Source organism: Lepisma saccharinum, chromosome 3 (assembly GCF_977018435.1).
Source record: "Lepisma saccharinum chromosome 3, izLepSacc3.1, whole genome shotgun sequence".
Classification (NCBI taxonomy): Eukaryota; Metazoa; Arthropoda; class Insecta; order Zygentoma; family Lepismatidae; genus Lepisma; species Lepisma saccharinum.
In genome coordinates, this window is record NC_139231.1 from 79,907,130 (window position 1) to 79,934,625 (window position 27,496).

Genomic DNA, 27,496 nt, shown 5'->3' on the forward strand with positions numbered 1-27,496 from the left:
ACAAACACGACTAACCATTAATAAAAAAAATTTAAAAATCAAGCGATAAACAACTGAAAGGACACAAGTGAAATACTGACCTAAGACTAATGTTTCTGCTTCCCTTTTTGTAGATGGATTCGTCCGTTCGAGCTAGGCACGTCTTTCGTGGTCGAACAGTACAATACTCTGAGACGAACTTGTAACGGGGGACCACCTAAAATGTTGAGATGTCGGAAAATTGGCCCTCCCCTATCCATTCAATTAATAGGAAGAGATTTCGCATTATTGAACTCTATACAAGATAATGTGAATAGCACCGCGTACGTGTCACACTTGTTCGCTAACGGGTACGCGTTCGACATTTTGTTCCTATTTATTTTACGTGGCTTTATTTCCAATTCGGATAATGGGGACCAAAGGAACTGATGAAATGGCGATAGCACAAACGCAATGAAACATCCAAGCCTTGACCAGGATTCGAACCTCGGGCCTCTGGCTTCCTTGTGCCTTACGCTGACCACTCTGCCAAGGAGGCTGCAGCGTATTAAAATTACGTATGGGTGTCCATTGGTGCAGAAGGAAAATTGGAGGCCTTTAGGACTATATTAACTTTGTTCTCCAATGCATATTAAAATTAGAAGACGATTAGAGCAATATGAACTTTGTTCTCCAACACACACAAAAATTCAGAGCACATCAGGGCTGTAGGAACAGTAAACGTATGTCATTCATTTCTTTGTTCAAAGATATCTGTTAAAGAAAACTTACTTTGTGTGAAAACCCTTCCATAGACAACAAACAGAATGCGTCATACGCACAAGTTTGTAAACAGGGTAAAATTTTCGAAAATCCCTAACATTTGTGTGGCTCTTGTGGAAACCTACCGCAAACTTTGGGAAGGATGCTGCCAATTCCACCGTGCGTGGAGAACACAAAAAGTACCCGTTCGCAACGTGCACACATTTGTCGTGACTTGCAAGAAAATCGTGCTGCACCAAGTTCCTCTGACAACGTCGTAATCTTGACCCGCCATTTTAACACATCATTTCACGCCTTTGCAGTACGTGGTATACTTCATCTCCTCTGTGCTGCGTTAGCCATATTTCTTCCCTCCTCACATTCATCCCCCTTTCTTTGGGTGTCGTCATTCTTTCTTTTTCCTTTCCTCACTCCCATGTCCCCGTCTGCAAATCTACTTCCTTGCGCATCGAAACAGAAAACGAGTTTCTCTCTTTCCCCACGGTTTTTTGGGGAAACAAACAGCAAAGAAGAACGCGTGGTGGAAAAGGCAAATGGAGCGACTTGCATGTTAATGACACGTCCAATCACGGACAGGTCTTGGCACCCGGCCGCCCTCTGTCTTCCCATCCTCCTCTTCAAGGAGACTTCTCATAACTAGCAGTGCACGAATTCGGCGCTAAACTCCGGTCGAGACATTCGCATACTTTCGAGTCGTCCAAAAATCTCAAGAGAAATAATACGAGGGTTGGTCAATAAGTAAGGGGTACTGCAGCAATCTTTGTTCCCGAGTATTCATATTTTTCCGATTGCGTCGCTCTTCTATCACTTTTGGGTAATCACGACGATGAGGATAAAATAGTAATCGGAAGACATGTATGAAAACATAAGTACGCGAACCCAGAACTTAATAATTCGTGATCTGTTATTTGATCACTCACTGCATCTTCGAGTATGATTTTTTTCATTACTCAGTTACGGTTCTTTACTTGTACTACGGCGCTTTTTAAGGGAACGAATAAACAGTGACTTCAATTTGGCTATTAGGGATAAGTTAAAAACTTGATGTGTTGCAGCGGAGCTATCCTGCAGAGTCAAACACTGTCTACAGAAAAGTACAAATTACGCATTTGTTGCATGATTGGTATTACCTTAACCCGCATTTATATATGAAGAGTATGTACACACGTCGATTGCATGAGCTCTGAAACAAGACACTGTACTCTCGAAGAGTGTGCGAAGGTAGAAGAAAGGCAGTACACGCAGAAAACTAAATGCATAATATCTACGTATGCAGTAGAGACGCATCGATTGATGAACTATAGTGTGTTCTATTGCCTCTGCGAAGAATCAGGTTAACAGTTTTATGCATTTTTACATCAAAGTGCTTCATATGATGCATTTTTTCTGTCAAGATGAACTTTCATGCATTAAAACTTTATGCGTTTTTATGCACGTCTGAGACTATGTATTTCTTTCTTTTTCTTTTCAGATGATGCATTTACTTTTCTGTGCGATGGGCTCTAGGTTGATGACATGTCAGAGAAAGAAGACCGAGAAAAATTATAAATAATAAAGTAGGGGGAAGGACGTTGCAACACTGCACGAATATTGGAATGACATCAAAAAAAGGTTAAAAAAATGAATTAAGGATTGGGAGACAAGAATATTGGCTACAGAAGCAATACAGTACGCAGAAGAAAAGTTGGGACCACCTGGGGAGAAATATGTTAAGGATAACAATGAAAGTGAGTGCATTGCAATTAATCTAAAGCCGCAAGTGAGGTGAATTAACGAATATAGAAACGGGATGAGAGTGAGAGCAGAGGAAGAAGAAGGGCAGAGAAGCAGTCCAGAAGGCGAATAAGGATTTGGAAAACTGGATCAGTAATAGATCAGAAACACAAGTGGTTCGAAAGAATACGAGAGTTGCAGGGTGGAGAAGAGGTGCGATATCAGTACAACCAGAAGGGTTGGTATCTAGTGGGAGTTCCGTTGGTAACATTAAAAAGTATCAGAGCGAGAGAATGGAGTAGAGGAAGGGCAGAGAAGAATGGTCAACTAGTTTATGTAAAGACAACAGGACCAGCAATATCAATCTAACCTAACAACATGTTCGCTCTTGTGCTAAGACTTCTAGTTCTTCCCACAACGTACAATGTCACGGACATTTCTGTGTTGTAGTGTTCATATTGAAAGTCAGTGGAGATGTTACAATACTGTACGTTACTTCAAATCTCTCTTTACCTCCAGAACACACACACAAAATACCTTTGTACAAGAGGCACGTGCTATCACAATCAGCATACAACCCAGAAGAAGATGGGTGCCAAAGGGTCTGCTTCATTGTCTGCAAGTGGAAGAACATGCAGCAGCGGTTACCCTTCAGCGGGAGTGGAGGGAGGAGGAAAAGGTCTCGATAACAAGGAGGAAAAGTCTTGATCTAATAATCCGATAATGACCGGCCATTACATGGAAATTGCAGAAAATTAAACAAGATGAAACCCACCGCGTCCCCTGGTTGGCTGAAGGTCTAATTTAATGAGGAAGCGAGTCTGACTGGTCTTTGCGGTAGACGGGGAGAGGGAGGCAGAGCAATTTGCGAGCCTATTGCTGAAAAAGTATTTCACCGTGTTTATTTCTGGCAATTTGGTAGTTTCTTCTTTTTCCAGGAACAACAGGTGGACCGTGAAGTAGAGTTGAGACATGCGCAACATCAAACAACTAAAACTTGCAAAACTTCTAAGTGGAACAGGTGTATGGAATCTGGGAAATAGGTATCAAAAGCAAACGAAGTAAGAGGTTCCTCATGAAAATTCTATCCCACCCTTTTCTTTCTTTTTCGTAACTGAATCTAGAAATTGTGAATGTCTAAGGCTTAGGGTTGAGATCATTATTCTAAGTCTTCAAAAGCAGAAATGACAAGTATTAATAAGTTAATGGTTGCGGTTGTCTAACAAAGGTTTCTAATGTTCGTTCTTATGATGTACAAGAAGGGAGAGTCTTCATTTGTTTTTGTTTCTCATGTAGTAGATTTCTGTACGTAGGGTTCCACAAGTTTGCTGCATTTTACCACAGACCTATTGCTGATCTACATATGTTTTCAACTTTCAATTAGTGCCTGAATAAGCCTTTGGGGTCCACGTGACGTCACTTATTTGCCACTGCGAAGGCCTTTCCACTCATCTGCCTGCGAACTGAGACCACTGTCGAACTTACTCCTCCATTAGAAAATTTTCTGGTGTGGTAAGCACCGAGTTTTGTAAGTTTTAGGCTGACAGAGGGCAAGAAACCAATCCTCTTCACTGGTGCAAGTGTGTATAGGAGGTGCCGCCATATTTAAAATAACAAACATATGGCGTTTTGAAGCTCCCTTGATTAGTGTTCCAGGCTTGAGGTCGTTTTGAAAATAGCAGTTGATACCTGATGTAAATTTGAGCTGTACAGTCTGCGCTGCAACTTTTATTGGAGTTATAGGGTAACTTCGGTGAATAACGCCACCAATTGGTCATTTTGTTCTATAACTCATACATTTTTATTGTTAGGAACATGAAACTTACATGTTTAGGAGAATGAACTTTCCTCTATTGTGTAATAATAAAATATTGATTGCACTGTTATAATGAAAGCAATAAAATACGAAATTCTCTGTTAATGCAAAATGGCGTTATTTCCAGACCTGTCGGGTAATAACGCCATGTTCTTAATTACAAGTAAAACATTCACATTATCTTAATTACAAATAAAATATTCACATTTTCTTTACTAAACTGTACTAGGAAAAATAATTACTGTAGTAAGTTATTAGAAAAAGCATGTCTTTTTTTGTCTTTTCGCGATACCCAGTCCCTCAAAGTTCTGCGAGGAATTTGGAACAAACGTGCAGCACATGCTATCTTCATTCCTTGTTTGACGGCTGCCATAGCTTGCATAAAGTCATCTACTGACCATTTGGCCTGTATATTTCTACATTTTCTCGCCATCGGAAAGAGGAAATTAACCGAGAATAAATATCTGTACGCCTCGAAAGTAACTGAGCAAGGATAAACCTATTTTCGAAATCAACATTTCCTTAAATTTGAGTTTAAATTGAGTGGCGTTATTCCCCGACACGATGATGGCGTTATTTCCCGAAACAACAGATTGCAGTTTAACCAACTGTTCTAAACTTACGACACCGACCATGAAAACCGTACACACATCATTCTCTTACGTAATAAACGTATTGTGTACGTACAACATTGTTAACATTTAAAATCTAATCCTACAATAGAAAAACACTCATCTTTGTCGGCGCGATGAAAATGTGAACCCTTTTTCCTCGAAACGCAACTCAAACGTCTACACTGTTCAAAGTGTTTCTCTTAAATGAAGGCTCGACAATGGCAAACGTTCTTATCAGCAATGCTACCAGGCACCATTGTTTATCGCAAAACGGTGAGTCACCCCTTAACTTTACATGCGTCCATGCTTTCAGAGTTGAAACTTTGAAATGGCGTTGTTTCCCGCCTGGCGTTATTCACCGAAGTTATCCTAATGGTTTTAATTTGACTTGTGATATTTATTATATTCCATTTCCGTTGATGCTGTCATCACAGAATTGCAAAAAGGTTAAGTCAAACTTTCTACCTTCGAAGGAGATTAAGCATGGCGAAAAATTGGCGGCCATATTGGAACACACGTGAACGTCCCATCTTGCTGTTCCCAACGTTCCTTCGTCTTCTTCCCTTCGGCCTTGCGAAATTAATCGTGTCTCCGCTTCGCACGATTTGCCTGTACGAATTTCCTCTCGCACGCCTCGAGTCGCCCGCAGTTTATCATCATTTCCCGCCCGATTCTTCTCGGACATCAGAACCGTGTCTCGCGCAAAATCAAAATGGCAGATAATCATTCTCGAGTTGAAACGTGGAGCTCTATCTGTAAAGACCAGGACGATATTAGAAAATGTTGAACGTTGACCCCTCCCGTTTGTAGAGCTCTGAATTAGAGGAAAACATTACGAAGCAATACAAACTGTACCAAAAACTTGCAACAGTTTGAAAATCAGATTGAAAGAGTTGTACAATGGAAACTGTGACATGCAACGGTAGAATTACTGAGACAAGCAATCACCCCCCCCCCACACACTGGTATGAAATAATAAGCTATGCTTATCTGAATCTATGAGTTTGTTTTCATTAGCGATCTGGGTAATTATTACATGTATATATACTCTGTCCAGGGAATCTGTGGAGCAAGACCGCGTATAATGGTAAGAGGAGAAAGTGAGTGAGCGGAGCGGTACAGCACGCGCGGCTCCTAACAGCTGGTAGCTGCAGCCGCATTGTCCTCTTCATGCATTGCTCCAGAAATTCGTGAGATAAGTGTATAAATATGGACATTGGTAATTTTGGAACACTCCACGATTATTACTATTCAATACGGCCATCATTTTCCTTCGGTATCTGAATATTTCACAAGATCCTTTATGACAGCCAAGGTATTACCAAGCGGTTTTCTATTCGGTGACTAACGGTCCGTGGATCGAGTGCCATCGCCGACGCTCTCCCTAAGGTTAATTATCAGTATCGACATTTTGAGAAGCAGACAGTATTTATTCATGACAGTCATGCTGTGACGTACCATTCTTCAGAAACTTCCAAAAGATATACCAAGCGCTGTCTTGACTAGCTGAAATCAATAGTAAACTTGGTTGAATAAAGGCTCGAGATAGTATGACCAATGAATGAATATACAAGAAATTAAACGTCTCGTCCACTTACTCCAACCAAGCAACACAAGTTTCGCTGTCTGCTTAGGGATTCACGCCGGAAGCAAGAAACGTACCATCCGTCATTAACTCTTTTTGGGCTGCTTCGAATCCCTCATCTGCTTCATAGCCTAGAGACAGTGCAGGCAACTCACAGAAGGGATCGAAGTGGGGATCAGGAAGAAGGGGGGAGGAGAGAGTAAAAAACATGATAAAAAAATTTAGAATGATATGCTGATTGCAGGAGAGCCACGCCTTTCGCGAGTATTCGACCAGTCATAATGCGTCGAAGATGATAATCTTGGATACACGACTTGAGTTACTGACAACTGCGCCTCCCCTCAAGTTTACTCCGTGGGGAATGGCTGTACGGGGGAGGGGGGGATTTGACGCAGATGAGATAAGCCGAAAAGAAGAATGGGTGTCTTGAATACATTACCTGGACCGACAGAGCTTCCAAGAGATGCAGCTATTGGATATTGAGTAAGGAAACTAGAATGATCACAGAGTAGTAGATGCTCGCATGCGAGCTTCTTTTTGGAAAAATTCTAGTATTACAACATTCAAGAAACAATAAGGTGAAATGAAGAAATTTGAAAAATAATGCAGGCAAAACAAACAATAGAGAACAGAAAGAAATGAGGTTGAAACAAGCAACAGTGCCATGTAGCAATTTTAGGCATTATACTACTACTAATAATAATAATTTAAAAAAAAAAACGAAAACATGGAAAGGGATCGCGACATGTGATTGGAAACTATATTCAAATTGGAATCCAGAGGGCTAAGTGAGTGCAATTCTCAAGACTACCAGTTTCTGAGCAAGAGACACTGTAACATAATTTCTTTTTCTTGAAAAACTGCTGCGTGATCGATTCTGATCGAATGGCTGTTAGGAAAAAGTTCATGAAATCTGTCCATGCTGTAAGGCTATCTTCAACGCTTCTTCATAATAACTTTCGTTAAATTATAATCAACATCAGTAATTCTTATAAGATCAAAGACACCTGTAGGTTGTCGTACTGCAAGTTATTTGAAATCTGCAAGCACAATCAATGCCTATATTTCTAAGAAAAATGCTGCTTCATTTATTCTAGAGAATCAAAGTAATGTATTTGGCGTGAAACAGATTTTTTCCTCTTTCTTTAAATTATTATTATTATTTTGTTGGTGGGTTTTATGAAGAATTGCTGAATTATTGTGGGCTATGATAGTGATGTAAATAATTTGAAGCTTGCAAGCAGAAAACAAGAGCGTGATGCAGATGTAACAATATTTTTTCATCTATCTCAACGTTCTTAATAAATAATTACTTCCGAACCTACCATCACGATTTGGGATTTACACAACTACTAATTCAAGAATGTCTTCTAGGAATGGATGAGGGATAGAACTTACAATCTGTGTACAAAAATGGCATTTAGAATTACTGCAAATATCTAAGCGTAACAGAACAAACTATTGGATCTTGTTTTAAACATTCACATACTTCTAAGGAGTTTCTTCTTTTGAATACATAAACTTATTGGTCCGCTGTTACGACAATCATTTCGATTATTGTTATGTCGAGGAGGATGGAACAATCAAGCGGTGAAATGGATGATGTGACAAAAATAATGACATATCAATGCATTACACAGTGCTCGAACCTAGGCTTAGGAGCGCGTTACGCTAAGCATTCCGCCACGGGGCATATACATCAATCTAATTGATTGATTGATTGAATTGCTATATTTTACTTCACTTCTTATGCCACTTTTGGCTAATTTGTGAAGATGAGGATGAGTGATGATATGATGAAATTGATGAATGGGCACTTACAAACATCCAGGCCAGGATTCGAACCCGGGACCCCTGGCGTCGTAGCGCGATGTGCTAACCACATCAATCTAATGATTCATACTATTACGTATATGAAAGCAATGTACATCTTTGGCAAACAGAGTTAATTATGCTTAGTGTTCATACCTACGACACTGTAATCATCAGAAACATACCAATTTGCAGTGATTCAAGGGCATAGTAAGTCCCAACGATCGGACATGAGCATTTTTCTCAAGCGAAGGATATCATTTGAATACCACGGCCCAGAGGGTCTTCAATGTGTCTTTATTTAACAAGCAGTCGCTGCTAATTCCTGCCCAGGGAAGGAACACTGCCCTCTTTATGTCCCTTCTTTCATCTTGGCATCCTTGTGAACTCTGACATCCTCACAGAAATAAAAAGAGGACGAAGAAGCTGAAAAGACAAGAGGAGAGGAAGAGCGAGAGAGAAAAGAAAAACGCTTGGCACACGCATTCAACACAAGTGGTGCCAGATCCCTCATATTTTTAGATGTTACTCGATGCTAACGAAATGAAAGGAAAGGGAGTGAGGGCTTCCGAAAAAGACAGGAGAGTTTTTTCGCTCCTCTTGCTGGCGTCACAAAAATTACTGGTGATGGTCGCGGCTTTTGATGTGAAATACCACTCGCATACGCATGGCTGCGACCAGCATTCTGAAATGCGTGGACGGCGAACGCGATCAAAAGCTTCTTGCAAGTATAGGAGGTCCAAATAGCTTGTAAGCGCGCCCATTCACCCTGATAATGACCCAAGTGCTACAAAGGGAAGAAGAAATTTATGGAGACAGTGAAGGACCTTAATTTTAAGCTCTCCACCCCAAACTCCTAGCAATTCCTCCTGCAAGTGAACCAAGTGAAAATAGATTGAATTATGGTCGTTAATGCTCTCGCTCTTGGCGTAGTCAGTCAGGTACTAAGTCGGCTGGAGACAGATGTTATCCGTGATGGGGAGTTTCGAAATTAAGTATGGCCTTTGAGATTTACTCTAAGTCAGATTTTCTTACAACTGCAACACAATCCTTTAAAAAGGGCAGTGAAATTTACATTCCATGAAACATCTAATGTAGCTGACCACAAAAAGATTCAGCAAGGGAACACCAATTAGACTTTGGATGCTTTTGGTTCCCAATCTTCTACCTCAGTAAAATACGCGTATTTTCGATTTGAGAAAATTTATTCACAGGCATAATTAATAGATATGGAGTATAATGTTTTTCCGTCTGAAAATAGACAAAATATAAGCTACATATTGCTGTACTACATTGAAAAACAAAATTTCAATTATGATAGTTTTTGGTTATGCAATTTTGAATTCAGTGGCGGCGATTGGATTCCAAAACCGGAAGGCAAAGTTCCAAAACTGGGAGGCAAAGACAGTATATTTCCCTTTGTAGATAAGGTTAACATAGTGCGGGGGTAAAAGTGGCGAAAAGTGGGGGGGGGGAACTTCCCCCATCGCCCCCCTAATCGCCGCCACTGCTTACATTAAAATATATTGTATATGTATTAATATATTTGTATGAAGTTTAATGATATTCTAATCAGGATGATGCGATTTCACAATTCTTACTTGCTTTTCTGACACTCGCGACGATGAGAATTGGTGAGGATCAGATGTAATTGATGGACACTCACAAGAACATCCGTGTCCGGTGGCGAGATCGAAGGTTGACTATTAACGCCCTTGGCCAACATGTCGGCTCATAATATGTGAACACTGAGGCAGATGGTACCATTTTCTAATGTGGTTGTGTTGTGTTCCCTAACAAGATTGCCCAATTAAATCGGAGTCTCCATAATGATGAAAACTATATTTAAACTATTATTTTTGTCTTTCAAACAATAAGTTGATTAACTGTATTTGTGCATTACATTCGAACATTGTACTTTTCGTATTGTTATATTCTTCAATGTTTCAGTATATGAAGTATTTAGTTATATAATTTACTATTACACTTGAACTCAAGTTCATATGTGCAAATAATTATACTATACTGTACTAAATATTAAGGGTTCTGAAATTCTTGATAATCTTCCGATAGCATGGTGGTTTACGTTATACTTTAGTGATCACATGATAATGGGTTAGACTCCCGGTAGCAGATTTCGGGATTATCAGTCTGAGTTTATACTTTCATGTGGCAACATGTTCTATGCCTGTGATCGCCCCAGATCTGTATTTCTAGTGATCCTATGAGAGCATGCTTCCAGCCGATTGAGTGTCCGGGAATTTTGTAAGGGATTTGTGGTAACCAATAGCTTTCTCCTTTCTTTTGTAGTCAGTGCTACATGTCAGGAAACCCTAATGTGATTTTTCATTATGGAAATTATGTGGAAAGAAATACTAGACTGAAATAACCAAAATGAGCAATCAATTTTTAAGTAATTCTGACAAAATTTGGCTCATTTGTTTAGTTACGAAACAATTTAGTCGATAGAACAAACTTTATCAAAGACTACTTTCGCGGATGAACACCCGCATGTATTTTTTTTAGGTCGGGGGAGGGGGAAGGGGGCACACATGGCATTTTTTTAAAAAAAAATACAAAATCGCTGATTCAATCTTACGTTAGGTCGCTTTCCTGTTCCCATCGTACGCAAGATGTCATAATCAAAATATGTGGCATAACATGTGTGAAATATACAGGGTGTCTCATAAGTAATAGCGCAAACTGACACAGGTGAAAGTACACGATAATAGAAGCAAAAAAAACCCTCAGTAAACATGGGTCTGCAAACGAGCCGTTTTCGAGATAATCTCGAATGTGTGATTACAAGTCGCCACTGACTTCATTGTTTGTAAACGTCGTCCTAGTTGGTAAAATGCTAATAATGTGTGCGAATGTGTGGTTACAAGCAGTCATTGATTGAATTTTGTAAACACCGAGTGCTTTACTCCTTGCGCGTTCCGAGGTTTGCTCTTTGTTTACAAAACAGAACATTTCCGAGAGGTGGCGTTGTAATCAAACAGGATGGATACAATCAGTACAGATAATTGTACATGCTTGTGACCAATTCCTCAATGAACCGGGGGTGTTCGAAATGAACCGGTGGTGTTGCGCTATTACTTTTGAGACACCCTGAGGCTGATATTCTATTTCCAGGGTGATGTGGACCCAACTTGCCTTCCTTCCGAGCGCCCATGAAATTTTTGTTTGTACATTTTTTGCTGCGCTGCTTCCAGTTAAAACTATATCTGGGAGACAACAGTTCGAGTTGTGTTGAGTATTTGTTTAGTCTACTTTATGCTCAGACAGGTTATTGGGAGGTCACTGGACTCGAGTTCCAAGTGCGATCCGAATCACTATGTGCCTCCACCGGGTATCGAACCTGAAACCCCTTGATTGCACAGAGACGGCGTTATCACCACACCATCGGTGATGCATTGGCAACAGTTTGAGGCCCTGAATGTACACTTTACCACTGCACGAAGCATCTCGGAAGAAACCTTTCTAAAAAACCTCGAGACTGCTTGGGATTTTTGTGTGTAACTCTGCACACAATACTCTGACCTTATAAGAGAAAAGAAGACAGTTTTTCAGCAGAGGCTGGGTCGCCCCCATCTCGCCATTGCTGAAGATAACCGACGAGAAACATCAAGTCGTCTTCTCGGCGAGCGCCACAACAAAGAACAAAGATTTCAATGCTCGGCACGCAGGCCATGAAAGTGCTATGAGGTAATGGATATGGGTGATCCAGGGAATATAACATCCCCTCCTCCCCTCTTCCAGAAAGGCCTTAAATCCCCACCCAATTCCCTCCCTCTCATCAGCCATCAACCCCCTCGAACATTGTTACTCGGTTAATCCTAGATCCAGACCGGAGGAGCGCATCTCGCTGCAATAACTTTTTCCCTCTTTTCTGGCGAGGGAAAAGAGAAAAGGGGGGCGGGGGAAGAGGGGGGTCCTGACCCACACTTTACACTCGAAAACAATTGAATTAAACTCCGGGCCATTATGCATTGTGCAAATGAAATAGAAATCCTATGCAAATAGCATCTGAATCCGTGTTAGGAAACCAGCGAGGAACTTTTGGAACGCGATATGGGGGGTTTGCGAGGGTGTAAAACGCATTAAGGATAGGGGTGGGGGGAGGGAGGACGACAGACAGGCGGAGGTTGACGTTTTCCCTTCTTTTGACGGCTGGAAGTTACGGATGTGCACAAACAATCCGCCGCAAATTAAGCTTAGCGATGTTTACATCATTTACGAAAGTTCCACAACAGTTTAAATTTCAGATTTATGGGGACTAAGACCTCGGCAATTGAGTTCCACCATTAGACATGGGATTGATGTACATTAACACTTCGGTCATTTGCATCATTCATGAAATACGTGCACAATTGCCATATTAACAAAAATATACAGGGCAATACTAATAGGGAAGAATGTTACACAACTTGTATTGTACTTTCTATTATTATTATTCTCTGTAAAATTGACTCTTTTAAGGTCACACTGGACCTTTAGCCTGCGACAGGAAAGCCATTTTCTAAACTTCCTCTCCTTACGAAAACAGCTTTGATATTCAGAATTCTGAAGATTTACGTCTGTTTAGAATTGCTTCTGAAACATTCGAATGAATCTTCGTGTGATTTGCTTCGCTTATCTACTAGTTTCGGTGCCCATTTTCTATTGCAGACATCTGAACAGCAAACACAAATCATAAAAATTGACTAGATTGCTCTAGCGAGCGTGGCCTTAAATGAGCTTCAGCCTGTTGAGTTTATCATAAATATTTTCGTAGGGTGCTACAGTATCAAGAGCTCAGAATATATTTAAATTAAGAGGTGAAAAACAGTTCAGGAGTGGGCAAGCATTTTCTGCAATGCTCGTTATTATCTTTTTCAGATTCTAAAATGTCAACCTTTGAATGGGTAAAATGACAAGACAAGTTCGGGTGGGTTGGCGTTTTCACCGTGGTCCTTTTGTTTAAGTACGATGACAAAATATAGGGTTCAAATGGAAGAGATACAGGTCAACCAAGATAAGAATAACCCAGGCAAACTCGCGAACTAAAGTGGACAGTCATTTGTTTTCTCAGCTCGCTTCTGCCCGAGTGGTCCCGTGTCGCTGCATGTATAACTTCCTCAGTTTGCTTCGTTGTCAAAAACTTTAACGTCAAATATTACATCTCTAACTTCGCTGGGTACTGTTTACCCCTTTATGATGACACAAACCTCTGGCATTACTAAAGGTGACGACGCTGTGTTGAAAAACGCTGTATATTTTGGCAACGCAGGGGCAGGATTACATGGTAATCTCTCCGCACGCTTACGGTTGAAAAATTCGACGACAGCGTGAGAAGGGTTTTCTCTAGGGAAGGCCAAATCCGGATATCAGATAATTTAAATATCCCGACATAGGACATTCTTATATTCGGATCCGGATTATCCGAATCATCTGTACATGGATATTCTGATTATCCGAAATGTCTGGATATTCGAATGTGTGCATTATCCGGACAGTTTGATCGTTTATTAGTATTACGAGCTATCATATTCTTTTATTCATGTTCGTCTTCCATTTGATGGACTTTCTAAAAATCCTTAATCAAATCTGTACTATCCGGATATCCGAATTATCCGAGTATTCGTAATATCTGTTGCATCCGAAACGGATATCGGATAATTTGAAATCCGATTTTTCTGGCCATCCTCAGTTTTGTCATCTTATGTTAATAATAGTAGTGGGTTAAGAAAATTATTTATTTGGATTTGTATTTATGATTAATAAGTAGAATCTATTAATTGAAATTGGATTTAATCGTAATTTTGTTTTAGAATGGCATTTTGCGTTGAGCCATAACATCACTTCAGAAATTCCTGGGCTCGATGCAGAGAAATCACGGTCAAATCGCAACACTTTGGTCCAATGTATGCTTTCCCAGAGTCCACAGCAATGACAGATCCCTTGAAAGAGGAAATTGACTCGAGCGAACTACGGGAGGCCTCCGCCTAAACACAAGGGAATCCGGCCATCACCGTGGCGCTTCCTTACAACAGAAAACTGGCACTCATTGGAATATTCATAGAAAGCGAGACGGAGGAAAGTGAAGAGAAGACAAAGAAGAAGAAAAAAAGAGACATTGGGTGGGGAGAACAGAGCGGTACCAGCCATCCGGCACAGCCGAAAAGGATTAATGCATTCTGCAGAGGATCGATAAATGGTAATTGCGACCTCGTCATCCTCCGGGAAGACAAACTATGGCGGTGCCCCGATCGGAAAGTTAATTCTTCCACTATTTATGTGCGAAACAAAATATTCATTATGGACGGTGCGACGAATTTGCCCACGGCTGGCTGCAACAAAGGGATCGTCGGAGAACGCGTCCATTACATTAGCTCGGAGGGTGGGCGGGGGAAGGAGCAACGACCATTAGCGAGCAAGACACTCTAACAATAATAGAAGCTGTAAGGGGCACGCACGACAAAGGAGCGTCGAGGCTTCGTCTGAAGATGAATATCAACAAAGGACCTGCCGGACCACGGTCCTAAGAACCTGGCTCCGACTTGGCGAGAATTTCAGAAATGAAGTTTTTTCTGCCTCTTCCTTAGGTTAGGACATGGTTGGATGAACGATTAATAACATGCTTTACTCAAAATTCGAACCCTTGGTATTTTGCCACCAAAATACCTACCTGTAACCTCGGAAAATATGCGAAGTAGAGCCCCCCCCCCATTTTCAAGAGCTACGGCAATGCCTTCCTGCACTCTTGACCGTTGCTAATGTGACACGTGAGGGCTCGACTAATGAACTCGTGAGACGGGTAGTGAGGGCAGCTGCCAGCCGTTTGCAGCAGAGCGTACTGCTCCACATATTCCAGAGACAGAGAATACATCCCAGGAGTCTGTAGAGCAACGTCGCGCATAACTGCTGGTAGCTGCAGTCGCGTTTCCCCCTCCATTCATTCCTTTCCTCTTTGACTCGTTCATTGGTCGAGCACTCACGAGTCACTATTTGCACAGATAACTTGTTTTCGTTGTTTAGCTTCACAGACTCCCATAACGGAGTATATACGAGCACAATGCTTTGATTTATTAATTGCCACAAAGTGTTGTTTAATAAAGCGGCATTTAATCTTTGCTCCGAATAAATCTTTCCTTGCAAAAAATAAGAAATAATGTTGCATCAACACTTCCCAATACCCACTTCTAGATTTGGCAATGCAAGGGCAATCCATGTGTCCTAGTAGTTCCTTTCCTTGTCGTAAAGCTATTGAGCTTTGCTCGCTCCCAAGGGTAACAAATGCGACACTATATAGTGCCACTTCTTCAAGGTCGAAGCTACAAGTTTGATCCATGATGGCGGATTTATGCCCGGCTGCAACCCTCCCTGCTAATAAGCAAATATAATGGGAAAACTGCGTCCAAGTCAAGCCAATATTATCATGCTTTCTCTTGATTATCTTTCTTTCAAAATTCAAGAACTTCCTAGAAATGGAATGGATTCTGCTCTGGAAAAGGCTTTTGAAATCTACAGCAGCATTCCAGTTGGTTGGGCTCGCCTACGTTTCTGGGAATGGCGCTGAAAATATTTGAATTTGAATTTATTTGATTGATTGATTGTTTATTTTACTTCGCGTTTTGTGCCTCTTGGCTAATTTGCGAAGATGGGGATGAGTGATGAAACTGATGAATGGACATTCACAAACAACCAAGCCCAAGCGGGATTCGAACCCGGGATCCTTCGTTGAATTTATTTGAATTTCTTTGTGCGAGCCGTCGGCTGTACGTACTACATGATGATTCACATTGGTTATTCATTTGACACATTTATGAATAATATGAAAAACTAAACACATATATATTGCACAATGCTGGATCCACAGTACACATATTACAAGCTAGGGTCACTTTGTGGGATTTCTTCGTTTTTTTCGCTGTCGGTTATCGCCTTCCCTCGTCGTTCCCTCACTTCCCACAAATACTTCCCCACTCTTTGCACTATCTCACTTATGATTCCTCTTCTATCTTCTACTACTTCCACTATTTCCCTCCCTGTTACGTTCTTAACCCACTTGTCTCGCAAATCACGCGTAGCGGGGCAGGCAGAGAGCAGGTGCTCATCTGTCTCGCCCTCCCCGCACAAACAGCATATAGGTTCCTCTGCTTCATTCTTCATTTTTACTTGTTTCCAACCCCCAAGTCTGAACCATTCTAACCCTCCCCTTTTTTTTGCCTACCAAATGTATGTAATTTGCTTTCTCCCATTCCCTTGATTTCAAATGATCCCTTAGTGAAGTCTTCGTCTGACAATCGGCTAGTATTTCTTGTCTGTCTATGTCCAGAAGTCTCTCTGAAAATATTGTAATTGTTGTTGCGTGAGTTGCGTATTTAAGGTTTCATGTCAGGGGGATAAGGTTTTGTGGGCAGTGCAAATTGGATACGTTTTCCATTGGCATGCGCAAACTTCACTATTGCATTCTCAGTAAGTTCATAGCGGGTGGTGATTACACAATAAGTATTTTTGAGTCAAGAAGCCGCATCGCAATGGGAATAACCACAAGACAATTTGCCCTATTGTTCCCCTTACGATTGTTCTCTACAACCCGCAAGCCTGAAAACAAAAGAGACAAGTGCAAAGGCATTGACATATGCCTATGGAATACAGATTTTGTTAACAAAAGACATCGTGGCGATTTATAGACAGACTATGGTGAAAGAGAACCGAAAGGTAACACTCACCACATCCGGGGTACTGGCACCATCTGTATGTGACGTAGAATCTGCGTTGCTGCGGTTGGCGTCGCTTCCGTTTGTCGAACCGCCGAGCTCCGCCGGTGTTGGTTTCGAAGAGTCTCTCTCGTCGATTACCAAGTCGATTGGCATCTTACCCTTCAGACAACTAATGTACCTGTGACAGAAGTTGTCGCAGAGCTCGTGAACCTGGAATGGAAGAGAAAACTAATTCAGTACAGGAATTTGGTAACGTCACAATGATGCGAGTATGTACAGTCACGGACACGTCTTGGTTGCAATGATCTCATTACAAGTCAATGGAGTTGTTACAACCCAGAAGTGTCCGTGACTGTACAGTCACAGACAGTTCTGGGTTATAATAATCCCATTGACTTTCAATAGAGTCGTTTGAACCTAGAAGTGTCCGTCACTGTACCAAATGCTTTCTATAGATCTACAAATAAGTTAAATTTGTTTTTACTCAATGTAACTTATTTTAAACTTGCATAAACTACTAGACATATTTCTAGCGTAGTGAAAGCTATGCAAATTCAGTGTCAATGATTACATTTGCTTCTGCAGGCTTTAAAATGAGCCAATCATTGCTACTTTTATAATAAGCACCGAAGTGGCAGATACGCGCTTATTGGAATCCATCATGAACAAAGCCGGCAAAGGAATCGCTTGTCATTCACCACTCTAAGGTTAATACTTTGCTTTGCATGTACGTGCTTCCAGCTACGCTACTTTAGTGTGTAAGCTGCCTACCAGATAAGCCCATACAATGTCAGTAGCGAAAGCAACTGATATAGAAAGTGTCCACAAATGAATTAATATTACCGTGAACAACGAAGGCGGTTGAGCCATCTGTCGTGCTATTCTCTAGGTTTTGAAGAAGGTAATATTATTATGGTTGGGGGAAAAGAATCTACCACAGTCCTCGCTTCTTCTTACACGCTTTGACAAGAATCTTTCTGCAAACTACCTTCCTACTTGACGGAACTATGAACTTAGTGCACATTTACTTTCACAAATCTTTCCTTGGGCAATAACCAGAACCTCTTCCAGATTTTTTTTTTTTCCACACCCATGGAAATTCCTTATTTCACCACCTCAGCATATGTAAGTTATGGTTCAGCGTTTACAGATGCACAGTTGTACTGTACAATCGGGTTACGAATTCAAGGGACCCAGACACCGGGTATAATACGAACTTACATTCCTACATACGAATCTGTTTGCTGCTCCTCCAATAGCGTAGCGCCTAAAGCTGTCGCCTTGAATCAAAGGGTCCCAGTTACGATTTCCGGTGAAGGTTATGTGCAGTGGACGATTCGGAACATGCCCAGCCGTGTGTGTGAGTATATAGATCGACCACAAGGGAAAAAACCTTGGACGAAAAGTCCCCGCGCAGCTTTCCCTTCTTCCCTTCAGCTCGGGCCATAAGGAAGCATGGTCCACTCTCCCCCTGCCCTTCCTCGCGGGAGTACGGTGCACAGGAGTCGCGGGTCTGCGCAGGTAGTTTTGCTTGTGGTTCCACTATAGCAGCGAACTTACCAACGGTGTATAGCGTAAGCAACAGAGCGATGGGTGCTGGGTTGAGATGACATCAACTCCTCAATTGTCGAGTGGATCCTTCAGTTCAGGAGTTGAAACTCGTTCCAAAGCTGCATATGCATAACAGTTCAGAAAATATATTTATCTCGACCTCCGGACCAATCCTCACTAACTGATAGTCATACTCTCCAGCTATCAACACAGGGTCCTACGGGACAGAGCAGTGATCAGAACGCTACATTTTAAAAGTAGCTTCGCTACAGCTACAGCTACTCTTCCAAAATGTAGCTTCGCTACAGCTACAGCTACATTTACCAAAAAGTAGCTCGCTACGCTACCCCTGTTCGCTACTCGCTACTTCGCTACTTTTTGCACTACTTCTGCATAAAAAAATAAAAACAACAATATGGTTATTAAACAAATCCCCTACTACTGGTAAATAGATTCTGTTATTTATTATCATGATTCCAGTCATACAATAATTTTACTTCAGTTACTTTTTTTTTACTATAGTTTTGAGAATACCATACCTATGCAAGTGGCATATCAATTCAAATTTGATATATGAATATTGCAGTTAGAGTGTTACCGAAATTAATGATTACAACTATACACAAATCAGATTTGGTAGGATTACGTATTTACGTATGTTCACATCAACATATTTTTCTTGAGAATAAATATTTCATTTTTTATAGACTGATATGAATACAGAATTTTAAATGAAAAGTACCTGAAGTCCTTTGACTACAAAAGGGCCTCAGGTTCGATTCCCAGCGGATGCTCATAGTGGTTCGGATCCAGTCTCGATGAGCTTATCTATGAATAAAATGGACTCAAAATAAAAACTAGGAAAGACGCCAAGTTGGGAGGATGGGATCCTCCTGCTCCTCCATTCCCCGCACTGCTCATCATTCATTATTGTTCCTCGTTCTCACAATTAGCCGAAAGTGACAGAAAGCGACTATAGATAAGAGAATAATTAAATAAACCATTCATCCTCATTGTCATGATTGAGAGAAGTGTAAGAATAGATGAGGAGGTAAACAGAAGAGGACAAATGGGTGGTGGACTATATCAAAGTGTTTGAAGATTAACATGGAACAGGGATGTACCTATGAAATGCAAGAAGGTAATATATAACACATACTATGTGCCAATAATTACGTATGGAGCAGAGACTTGGACAATGACAGAGTCACAGAGAGAGACAAAAAAAAAAAAAAAAAAAGATGCAAGCAGCGGAGATTAAATTTTTGAGGAGTCTTTTGAGGAAGACTAGAAGGGATAGAATAAGGAATGGGGAGATCCGACAGACAGTGGATGTAGTGAAGCTCCAGGACAGGATAGATAAGGCACAGATGAGATAACAGTTGGGCTGAAAAGTTCGTAGGCTGACCTTCAAAAGATACGTGTATAAATTTCACAGCTGCCGGATAATTTGTTCGTGAGATATAGCATTGTGAGTGAAGCAGCTTTTGTTATTGTGAAAAAATGGATAAAAAAGAATTTCGTGTGTTAATAAAGCATTGCTTTTTGGCGAACAAAATACTGTTGAAGCCAAGGCTTGGCTTGATAAACATTATTCGGACTCTGCACCAGGAAAATCAACCGTTGAGAAGTGGTTTGCTAAATTTAAACGAGGCGAAATGAGCATCGAAGACGATGCACGCAAAGGACGCCCCAAAGAGGCTGTTACCGACGAAAACATCAAAAAAGTCCACAAAATAATTTTAAATGATCGTAAAGTGAAGTTGATCGAGATAGCTGAGATTATTACATAGTGTTGTTGGAGCGTTTAAAGGATGAAATCACGAAAAAACGGCCCCATTTGAAGAAGAAAAAAGTGCTGTTTCATCAAGACAATGCACCGTGTCACAAATCAATGAAAACGATGGCAAAATTATATGAATTAGACTACGAATTGCTTCCCCATCCACCATATTCTCCAGATCTGGCCCCCAGTGACTTTTTCCTGTTTGCAGACCTTAAAAGAATGCTCGCTGGAAAGAAATTTAGCACTGATGAAGAGGTAATCGCCGAAACTGAGGCCTATTTTGAGGCTAAAGAGAAATCGTACTATAAAAATGGCATCGAAAAATTGTATGACCGCTATAATCATTGTATCGCCCTCGAAGGCAACTATATTGAATAATAAAATCGAATTTTGTCAAAAAAATATTTTTTACTATGTTAGCCTACGAACTTTTCAGCCCAACTGTTAGTTCAGACACATGAAGAGGATGGATGCAGAAAGACTACCAGTAAGAGCTTACAATGCACAAGGAGTTGGAATAAGGCCAAGGGGGAGACCAAGGTGTGGGTGGAAAGAGCATATAGTGGAGAGTGTTAGGAGAAGAGGACAAGATTGGAACACCGTGGAAAGAGAGGGGGGTGGAAGACCAGGAAAAAATGGAGAGGCTTGACTTGTATGCTGACCCAGCCAGAGGCAGGAAACAGCAAGGGGTGATGATGATGATGTCATGATTAGCAAAAGTTACAGAAAAGTTAAGCAAAAGTAGGAGAAATACATAAATTCCAAAACTATGTATACGTATTAACTAAAGAAAAATGTCGTTTCTGTAGGAAAGTCAATAACTCGTACATATTTTTTGCAATATGATAAAATTATTGAGGAAACTGTCGTGTAAACCTGACTGTTCTAAACGTATAGTAATTTTAAAATTTGTGAACAAACACTATCGCGAAAATAATTGTAATTCCAGAAACTCTATCATTCTCGTGACACTAATTTCCTGCTGGTGCGATCCTATATACTGACGATGATCAATGCTGTTACCGTACTGAGCCATTTATTGCACTAATCCATCACTCGTTTTTGCACTGCGAGTTGTGTCTTACACAGCAATTGATGACATTTTGGTGTCTCTTACACCATGAATATGCACAGGATTGGTTCCGGGTGTGACACAAACGAGGCACTTTTTTCCAGTGGTGCAGCAAACGAGGCATGTTTCTCCCCAAAATAGCGATGCAGCTAAAAAAAACGTAGCTGTTAGCAGGAATATATTCATATATGTCAGTTAGTTATCTGGATATCTGAATTATTCAGCTACTAATTAAATAAATTATGCAGATATCTATAATCTACAATCTAGATAATCTGTACCTCCAGACTGTCTTTTTGAACCTCCTGCAAAATTAAGGGTTATTGTCGATTTTTCTGACGCTGTTCCCACATTCAAAATTCACCTCAAAATGCTGAGAAAAAATGTAGCTGTAGCGAAATTTTCGCTACAACTACAGGAATTTTGTAGCTTCGCTACCGCTACAACTACAATTTTCAAAATGTAGCGTCGCTACAGCTACCGCTACAAATTTTGTAGCTAGCTACAGTAGCGACGCTACAAGTAGCTCGCTACTTCTGACCACTGGGACAGAGTCATAACATTTGTTTTGTTTTGTTTCGATTAACCAAATCTAGATCTGGTATACTGTTGGTTTCGAGTCAAGCTTCTCGCATTCACATCACAGCAGGGGGGCACCGCACAGCCCAACTATTACAAATATCTTGACTGCGCGGAGATCATGCGGATAAAAGTGTTCTTTGACATCCTCAATAACACCGCTGATCTTTCAAACGAGAAATAGTTTCGAAAACGGCCGTTTCTCATCCAGAAATGAATGAATGGGAATGTCTCAAATTATTGTTGATCTGCGGGACATAAACCGGGGTGAGAGGGGGGGGTGAGGCATGATCAATTGTACCAAGGAGATACTTCAGGGATGCAGATCGGAGCCGCCACGAGGAACTATTCGCAACGGCGTCCCTTTTCAAAACATTTCTCCTTTGTGACAGATATTACTCCGCTTGTCCAGATGTTAGACAGGCACCCTCGCATCGGAATCCGAATCCAAAATTCCAACGGGAAGACCCAACAATGGGGAAAGGCGAAGGGGGGAAGAAGGGATTGTCGGGTGGTGTGGGGTAAGCTGCGTCTGCAGATTCAATGGTTTTAGGGAGGAAGGAAGGGCAGAGGAAAACTACTCGTGCTATTTGTTAACGAGAGAGCCGCTGGTATTTTCTTCTTTTTTCGCCAGCTACCACCATCATTGCCTGCTGAACGGATAGGCAGGGTTGCCACAACAAACACCTACATCCACTACATGATGTAGGTAGGTACTTGTGATGTTTCTGAACAGTTGACGAGACGAGACGGCTTATGTGCTAGAATAGACTGAACAACCTTATATCCAGACGTGGTCATAGCTTGGGCCAACTTGGTGTAGGCTACGATCCAAAGCATTTTTCCATCGGTTCCCCATACACATATTTGACGAGAACTGACATATCGATGGGATTGTGTTTGTATTGTGCATTCACGTCACTTTTCCATTGTTAATCACAACAATGAGGATAAATGGATGGAAAAGATGAATGAAACGCAATGTCTTATCCTGGATTTAAACAAGGACTGGCTCCGTGAACTACGCACTAATCATAGAGGGTGACGACAGGCCATAAAGTATTATTAGAGTAAAGAGGCCAAATAAAGACAAGGTTCGTGTCATATTTTGCCTTCTATTATTTATAAAATATATAATGGAGTGTTACAACTAATATTCTCCTACCTATCTATGGCCTCGCACACCAACAAAAGGAATGTGTTCAAAAGTATTCTCTGGAATGCATTCCGATAGTTCTTATTGTTTATTAAGTGTACTCTTATCTATGTTGACAATAGAGAAACTCAAGACAGGAAAGAACGTACTTATTAATGCTACTGTTTAAACCCACCCCACAGGCCTTGACGAAAGCATCTTCAAGAGACTACAAGGTCCTCCAGAGTACATCCCCGCAGCAAACATCCCTTCTAATCCCATCCAGCAACCACCTCCTTCAAAGCTCTCATCTTGTCAAGGGTTCTTTTCCCACCCAAACAGAGTGTATCCTCTTCCTCGGCAACCGTACGAGGGTTGAATAAAACTTCTTCCTAAGCATTTTATCCACTCGAGGAAACTTCCCTCTTCGTCTTACACCCCTTTTAATGCCAACCATCGGAAACGCTTGGCATTCCAACTTCCGAATCCACCATTTAACGATTTGCTCGGTGGTAATCAACAATGCAAAAATTCCCTCCACTGTACATGCTGTTCGTTGCAGACCGCCGTTCATACATACCGCCGCCGCAGTCGAACTGGAATGACACCTAAAAGGGATGGGAGGAAGAGGAGGAGGTTCCAATTACATACCTCTTCTGCTCCTGCACTCTTTTGTCAACACTGCAGAATCTGCCCCTCCTCCTCCTGTCTTCCCGTTCTACCATTCCAACCGCTTGATTAATTGTTTTAATCAACGTTACACGAAGCTCGCCCGCTTTAACTGGTATTGTTGGATTTTCGGTGCCTTTTTCCTCCCCGCTCCCTTTCCCCCGTCTTTCCGTATGTCATCCCGCCATCTTCTGCAAAGCATCCTGATGGAATGTGGCTGCGTGTTCGACGCCGGAATTCCGATCCTAAACGCGAAAGACACTTTTGTATTCTTGCGATTCTCTTTCGCCACAAAAAGAAAAAGTACAGTACCCGAAGTGCTTTTGCATCTGCCGAATAATGGTCTGCACTTTTAGGATTTATCCTTTTTTAACATTAGTACAACGTTCGTGCTGACATACATTGCAGGAATCACCACCATCATGATTTTTCCTTGGTCCAAGACAAAGGAATCTTCGTTTTGCTAAACCACAGCCTCCACGTCGCATATCAGCCTGTTACAGCCTTGCATTTCATCACCAATACTTCCATCTTCCCAACGGAAAGTTCAGAGATTAATCCACTAAAGTTCCACCACTAAATGTTCCCGATTTCCCAATAGGAAAATGGTTGAGAAACTACAGGAAAAGTGGTGTGCGGATCAGCTTTGTAACAGACTCAACAGATCTACCAGAAAAGAGCTTCACACAGCCCCAACAGCCCTTAATTTTTTTCATAAAGGCCCCTAATGCTTATGGTAGTTTTGACTATCTCTACACGAACATCTCCCAGATGGCAAAATATGCATAAACTCCTGGTCTTAAAGCTTGTTCCCAATTACCTCACGCAGCAGATTCACCGTCGTTCAATTTCAAGAATATCTACAAAGAGTTTGGCAAAGTTTAGTTTAAGACCACTGAAGGTAAAACAGAATTGGACCTCCAGTTTCAAATGCACTGTTCCTCCATCGGGAACAAAACCAGGATACCGTGATTACTAGGCGATATCGACAGCTAATGTAGTATCGGGAGTACCTAGAATGTTTACGGTTGCGGCTTCAAATGCAATGTACTTCATTGTCTTTGCAAACTCCCCCCCCCCCCCCCCCAGTTGCGTCACGTGGTTAATCAGCGACCAACGTACCTTACGACTCTAGTTTGATTAAACGTGGCGATGTGAATGAACGAATCAAGATAATGAAAGTCATTAACACCCACCAGTGCTCGTAGGAAGTACATAAATGTGGGCGTCACTTGACATCCAAAGTTTAGCTTGGGAGTAAAAATATATTTGGCATTGTTGTATTTTTAGTTATGTTACGTTCCGACTGCGACGACAAATCATGACTTGATCCGTAACTTCCTGGCATAGTCCGAACTGTACATACTTTTACTTATTTCGAAGGTTTAGTGACTGTGTTATGGAACGTGTTACTTTATTAACATCCCTACCTAAGATTAAGAAACTGATGTGGTCCAAGCCGGTAGGGAGTCTTGATGCCACCCGGAAGACCCAAATATGGCAGGTATTCTCATGTGATAATTTCTCAGACCATGTTCCAGCATAAGACGAATCTGAGGTTCACCCACCCTCTGATAACATGGGTACTTGGGAACAAAACTAGGGGATAAAATTGACCGGAGCGTGTTGATGATCACAACTCCATAATGGGCGAAATCGTGAATATGCGGAGTCCCTCCCTACAGCCCCACCACTTCGATGACTTTCAATGTGCAGGGGGATGCTTTGGTTTACTTAGGAATAAATATTTTCATTGAGGGGCACCAGTGGACGTTAGGTGATGTTTAAGGTGGGTACCATTTATATGTGAGATGGACAAAAGTTCTAGTGCGAGACCTGGTCCATGATTATTCATGTATTCGAGCGCAGGTTCCTTCATAGTAGACAGCTGACGGAAGTTTGGGAATTCTCAGACGTAAAAAACAACAGTCATTTTCCATTTGTACGTATTATAATAACTCTTCCTGCTGTATCTTCCGTAAAACATTTTAACTATACATCCCATTGACTACGTCGGAGAGCCTTCTCCGCGCACAAGACCTCCAGGATGGCGTAGTGGTAACGACATCACCTTGTCATCAAGGGCTCCGGCGTTTGATAGAGGTAAACACTTTTAAACTGTAGGTCCAATCCCGATTAGCCTTTCTGTAGATAAAGATTTTCCTCGCACAAAGTCGTGACACCACTTTCAGAGTGTGAAATCAAAGACATTTGTATTTTCCATCATACTATTGATTTTGGTATGGGAAAGTCTCATTGCCGCATAACAATCACCAACTTATCGAGAAAGGATTCGGAGATGTGAATCAACCTGAAAATCCGTGAACAGATTTAGATAAACCGTCGAATCTTGGCTCACCTCTCACCTTCCAGACAAATCCAAGGTCCGACCGAGTCGAAAGAAGTGTGAAATGAAAGTAAAAACCAAGGTCGAAGTGCCCGGAAAGTGAATGTAGTTATCTAAGGCAATGAACAACAATAATTAGTATTCTCCAAAAGTATCAATGGAGAATTCCTTTCATGAAAATACTGGGAAGACGTCGTTTACCATGTCCGCATGGTCTCCCCCCTTTACCTCCACGATTGCACCAAATCGCGGTGGAATACATGACAATATCAACCGAAAGAGGACAGATATCCACACGAACTCATGATTTCCGCTTTCGGAACTGTTGCCGCAACCTTTACCACCTAATGACGTAAAGAAAGAAGAGAACTCCTTCTCTTCAAGAGAACAAGAGGCCTGCAGCAAGGATTTATGGACAAATAAAATTCCACGGGTCCGGCATTAAAAACCAGAGAAAAGGGGAAGTGATTCAGAAGAATGGCAAGATTCCTACCCTGTGGCGAGCTATTACTTTCCTGGATGGAAAATGAAGAAGGAAAAACTTTCTATTTCTGAAGGCAAAACCAATTGACTAGGATTGGAAACTTAGAAGTAAATGGTGACGTATATATTTGTGCTTTTAAAAGTTCACATTCATCTGGTAACGCCTCTTCAATTTGAAGATTCCTTCGACAGGCTCGGAAATTCTTTCCTCGAACTGGCAGAAAAGGGTAAGTGAGTTTTCTGAAGGCACGGGATAGGATAAAAGATGGATACGAAACAATGGGAAAAAATTAGTTACTACGCAGCCAGGATTTCAAATTGATTTTATTGGGTAAAATTTAAAAGTGTACGGCTCTTCTTGGTGGTGGTTACTGGTTATTGCTGGGGGGAAAAATACTGTTTTTCTTAACGTGAATAGCAGTGAAAAACAATTCGTATTGGCAGTGGTAAAAGTGGTTTAGAAGATTAGCTAACCTAATTAGGTCATTCTTAGAACAGTTAATAGCCTGAGCAACACAAGCCTTACGTTACATCTGTCCCTATCCCGGGCAAGATAAATTAAATCATGCCATCGAATTAGAGGGGCAAGGAATTGTTTCTGCGTTGCCCTCAAGATTTCAGACCCAAAAAAACAAGCGACACATGTCGCTTGGGAACGAGCCATTGAAAACGGTAACGTCTCACACCGTATTGGAATCACAGGCCGCATAAGCCTGCATTCAATTGGTTAAATACTCAAACGACATGTGTTATGCTCTCTCTCTGGAAAAGAGAGAGAGAGAGAGAGATAGAGATAGAGAGAGATAGAGAGAGATAGAGAGAGAGAGAGATAGAGAGAGATAGAGAGAGAGAGAGAGAGAGAGAGATATGATGCAACGATGTAAC

The 27,496-nt window shown here is 41.3% G+C and overlaps 1 protein-coding gene across 12 annotated transcripts in view; it reads right to left on the reverse strand.

Annotated features, from left to right (window-relative positions):
• hth (Meis homeobox homothorax) overlaps nucleotides 1-27,496 on the reverse strand; it is a 493,174-nt gene that overhangs the window by 377,474 nt on the left and 88,204 nt on the right. For all 12 annotated transcript variants that reach the window (XM_083118885.1, XM_083118892.1, XM_083118883.1 and 9 more), the window contains exon 6: nucleotides 16,999-17,199. In XM_083118885.1, coding sequence (XP_082975011.1) covers nucleotides 16,999-17,199 — 201 coding nt within the window. The remainder of the gene's footprint in view (nucleotides 1-16,998; nucleotides 17,200-27,496) is intronic.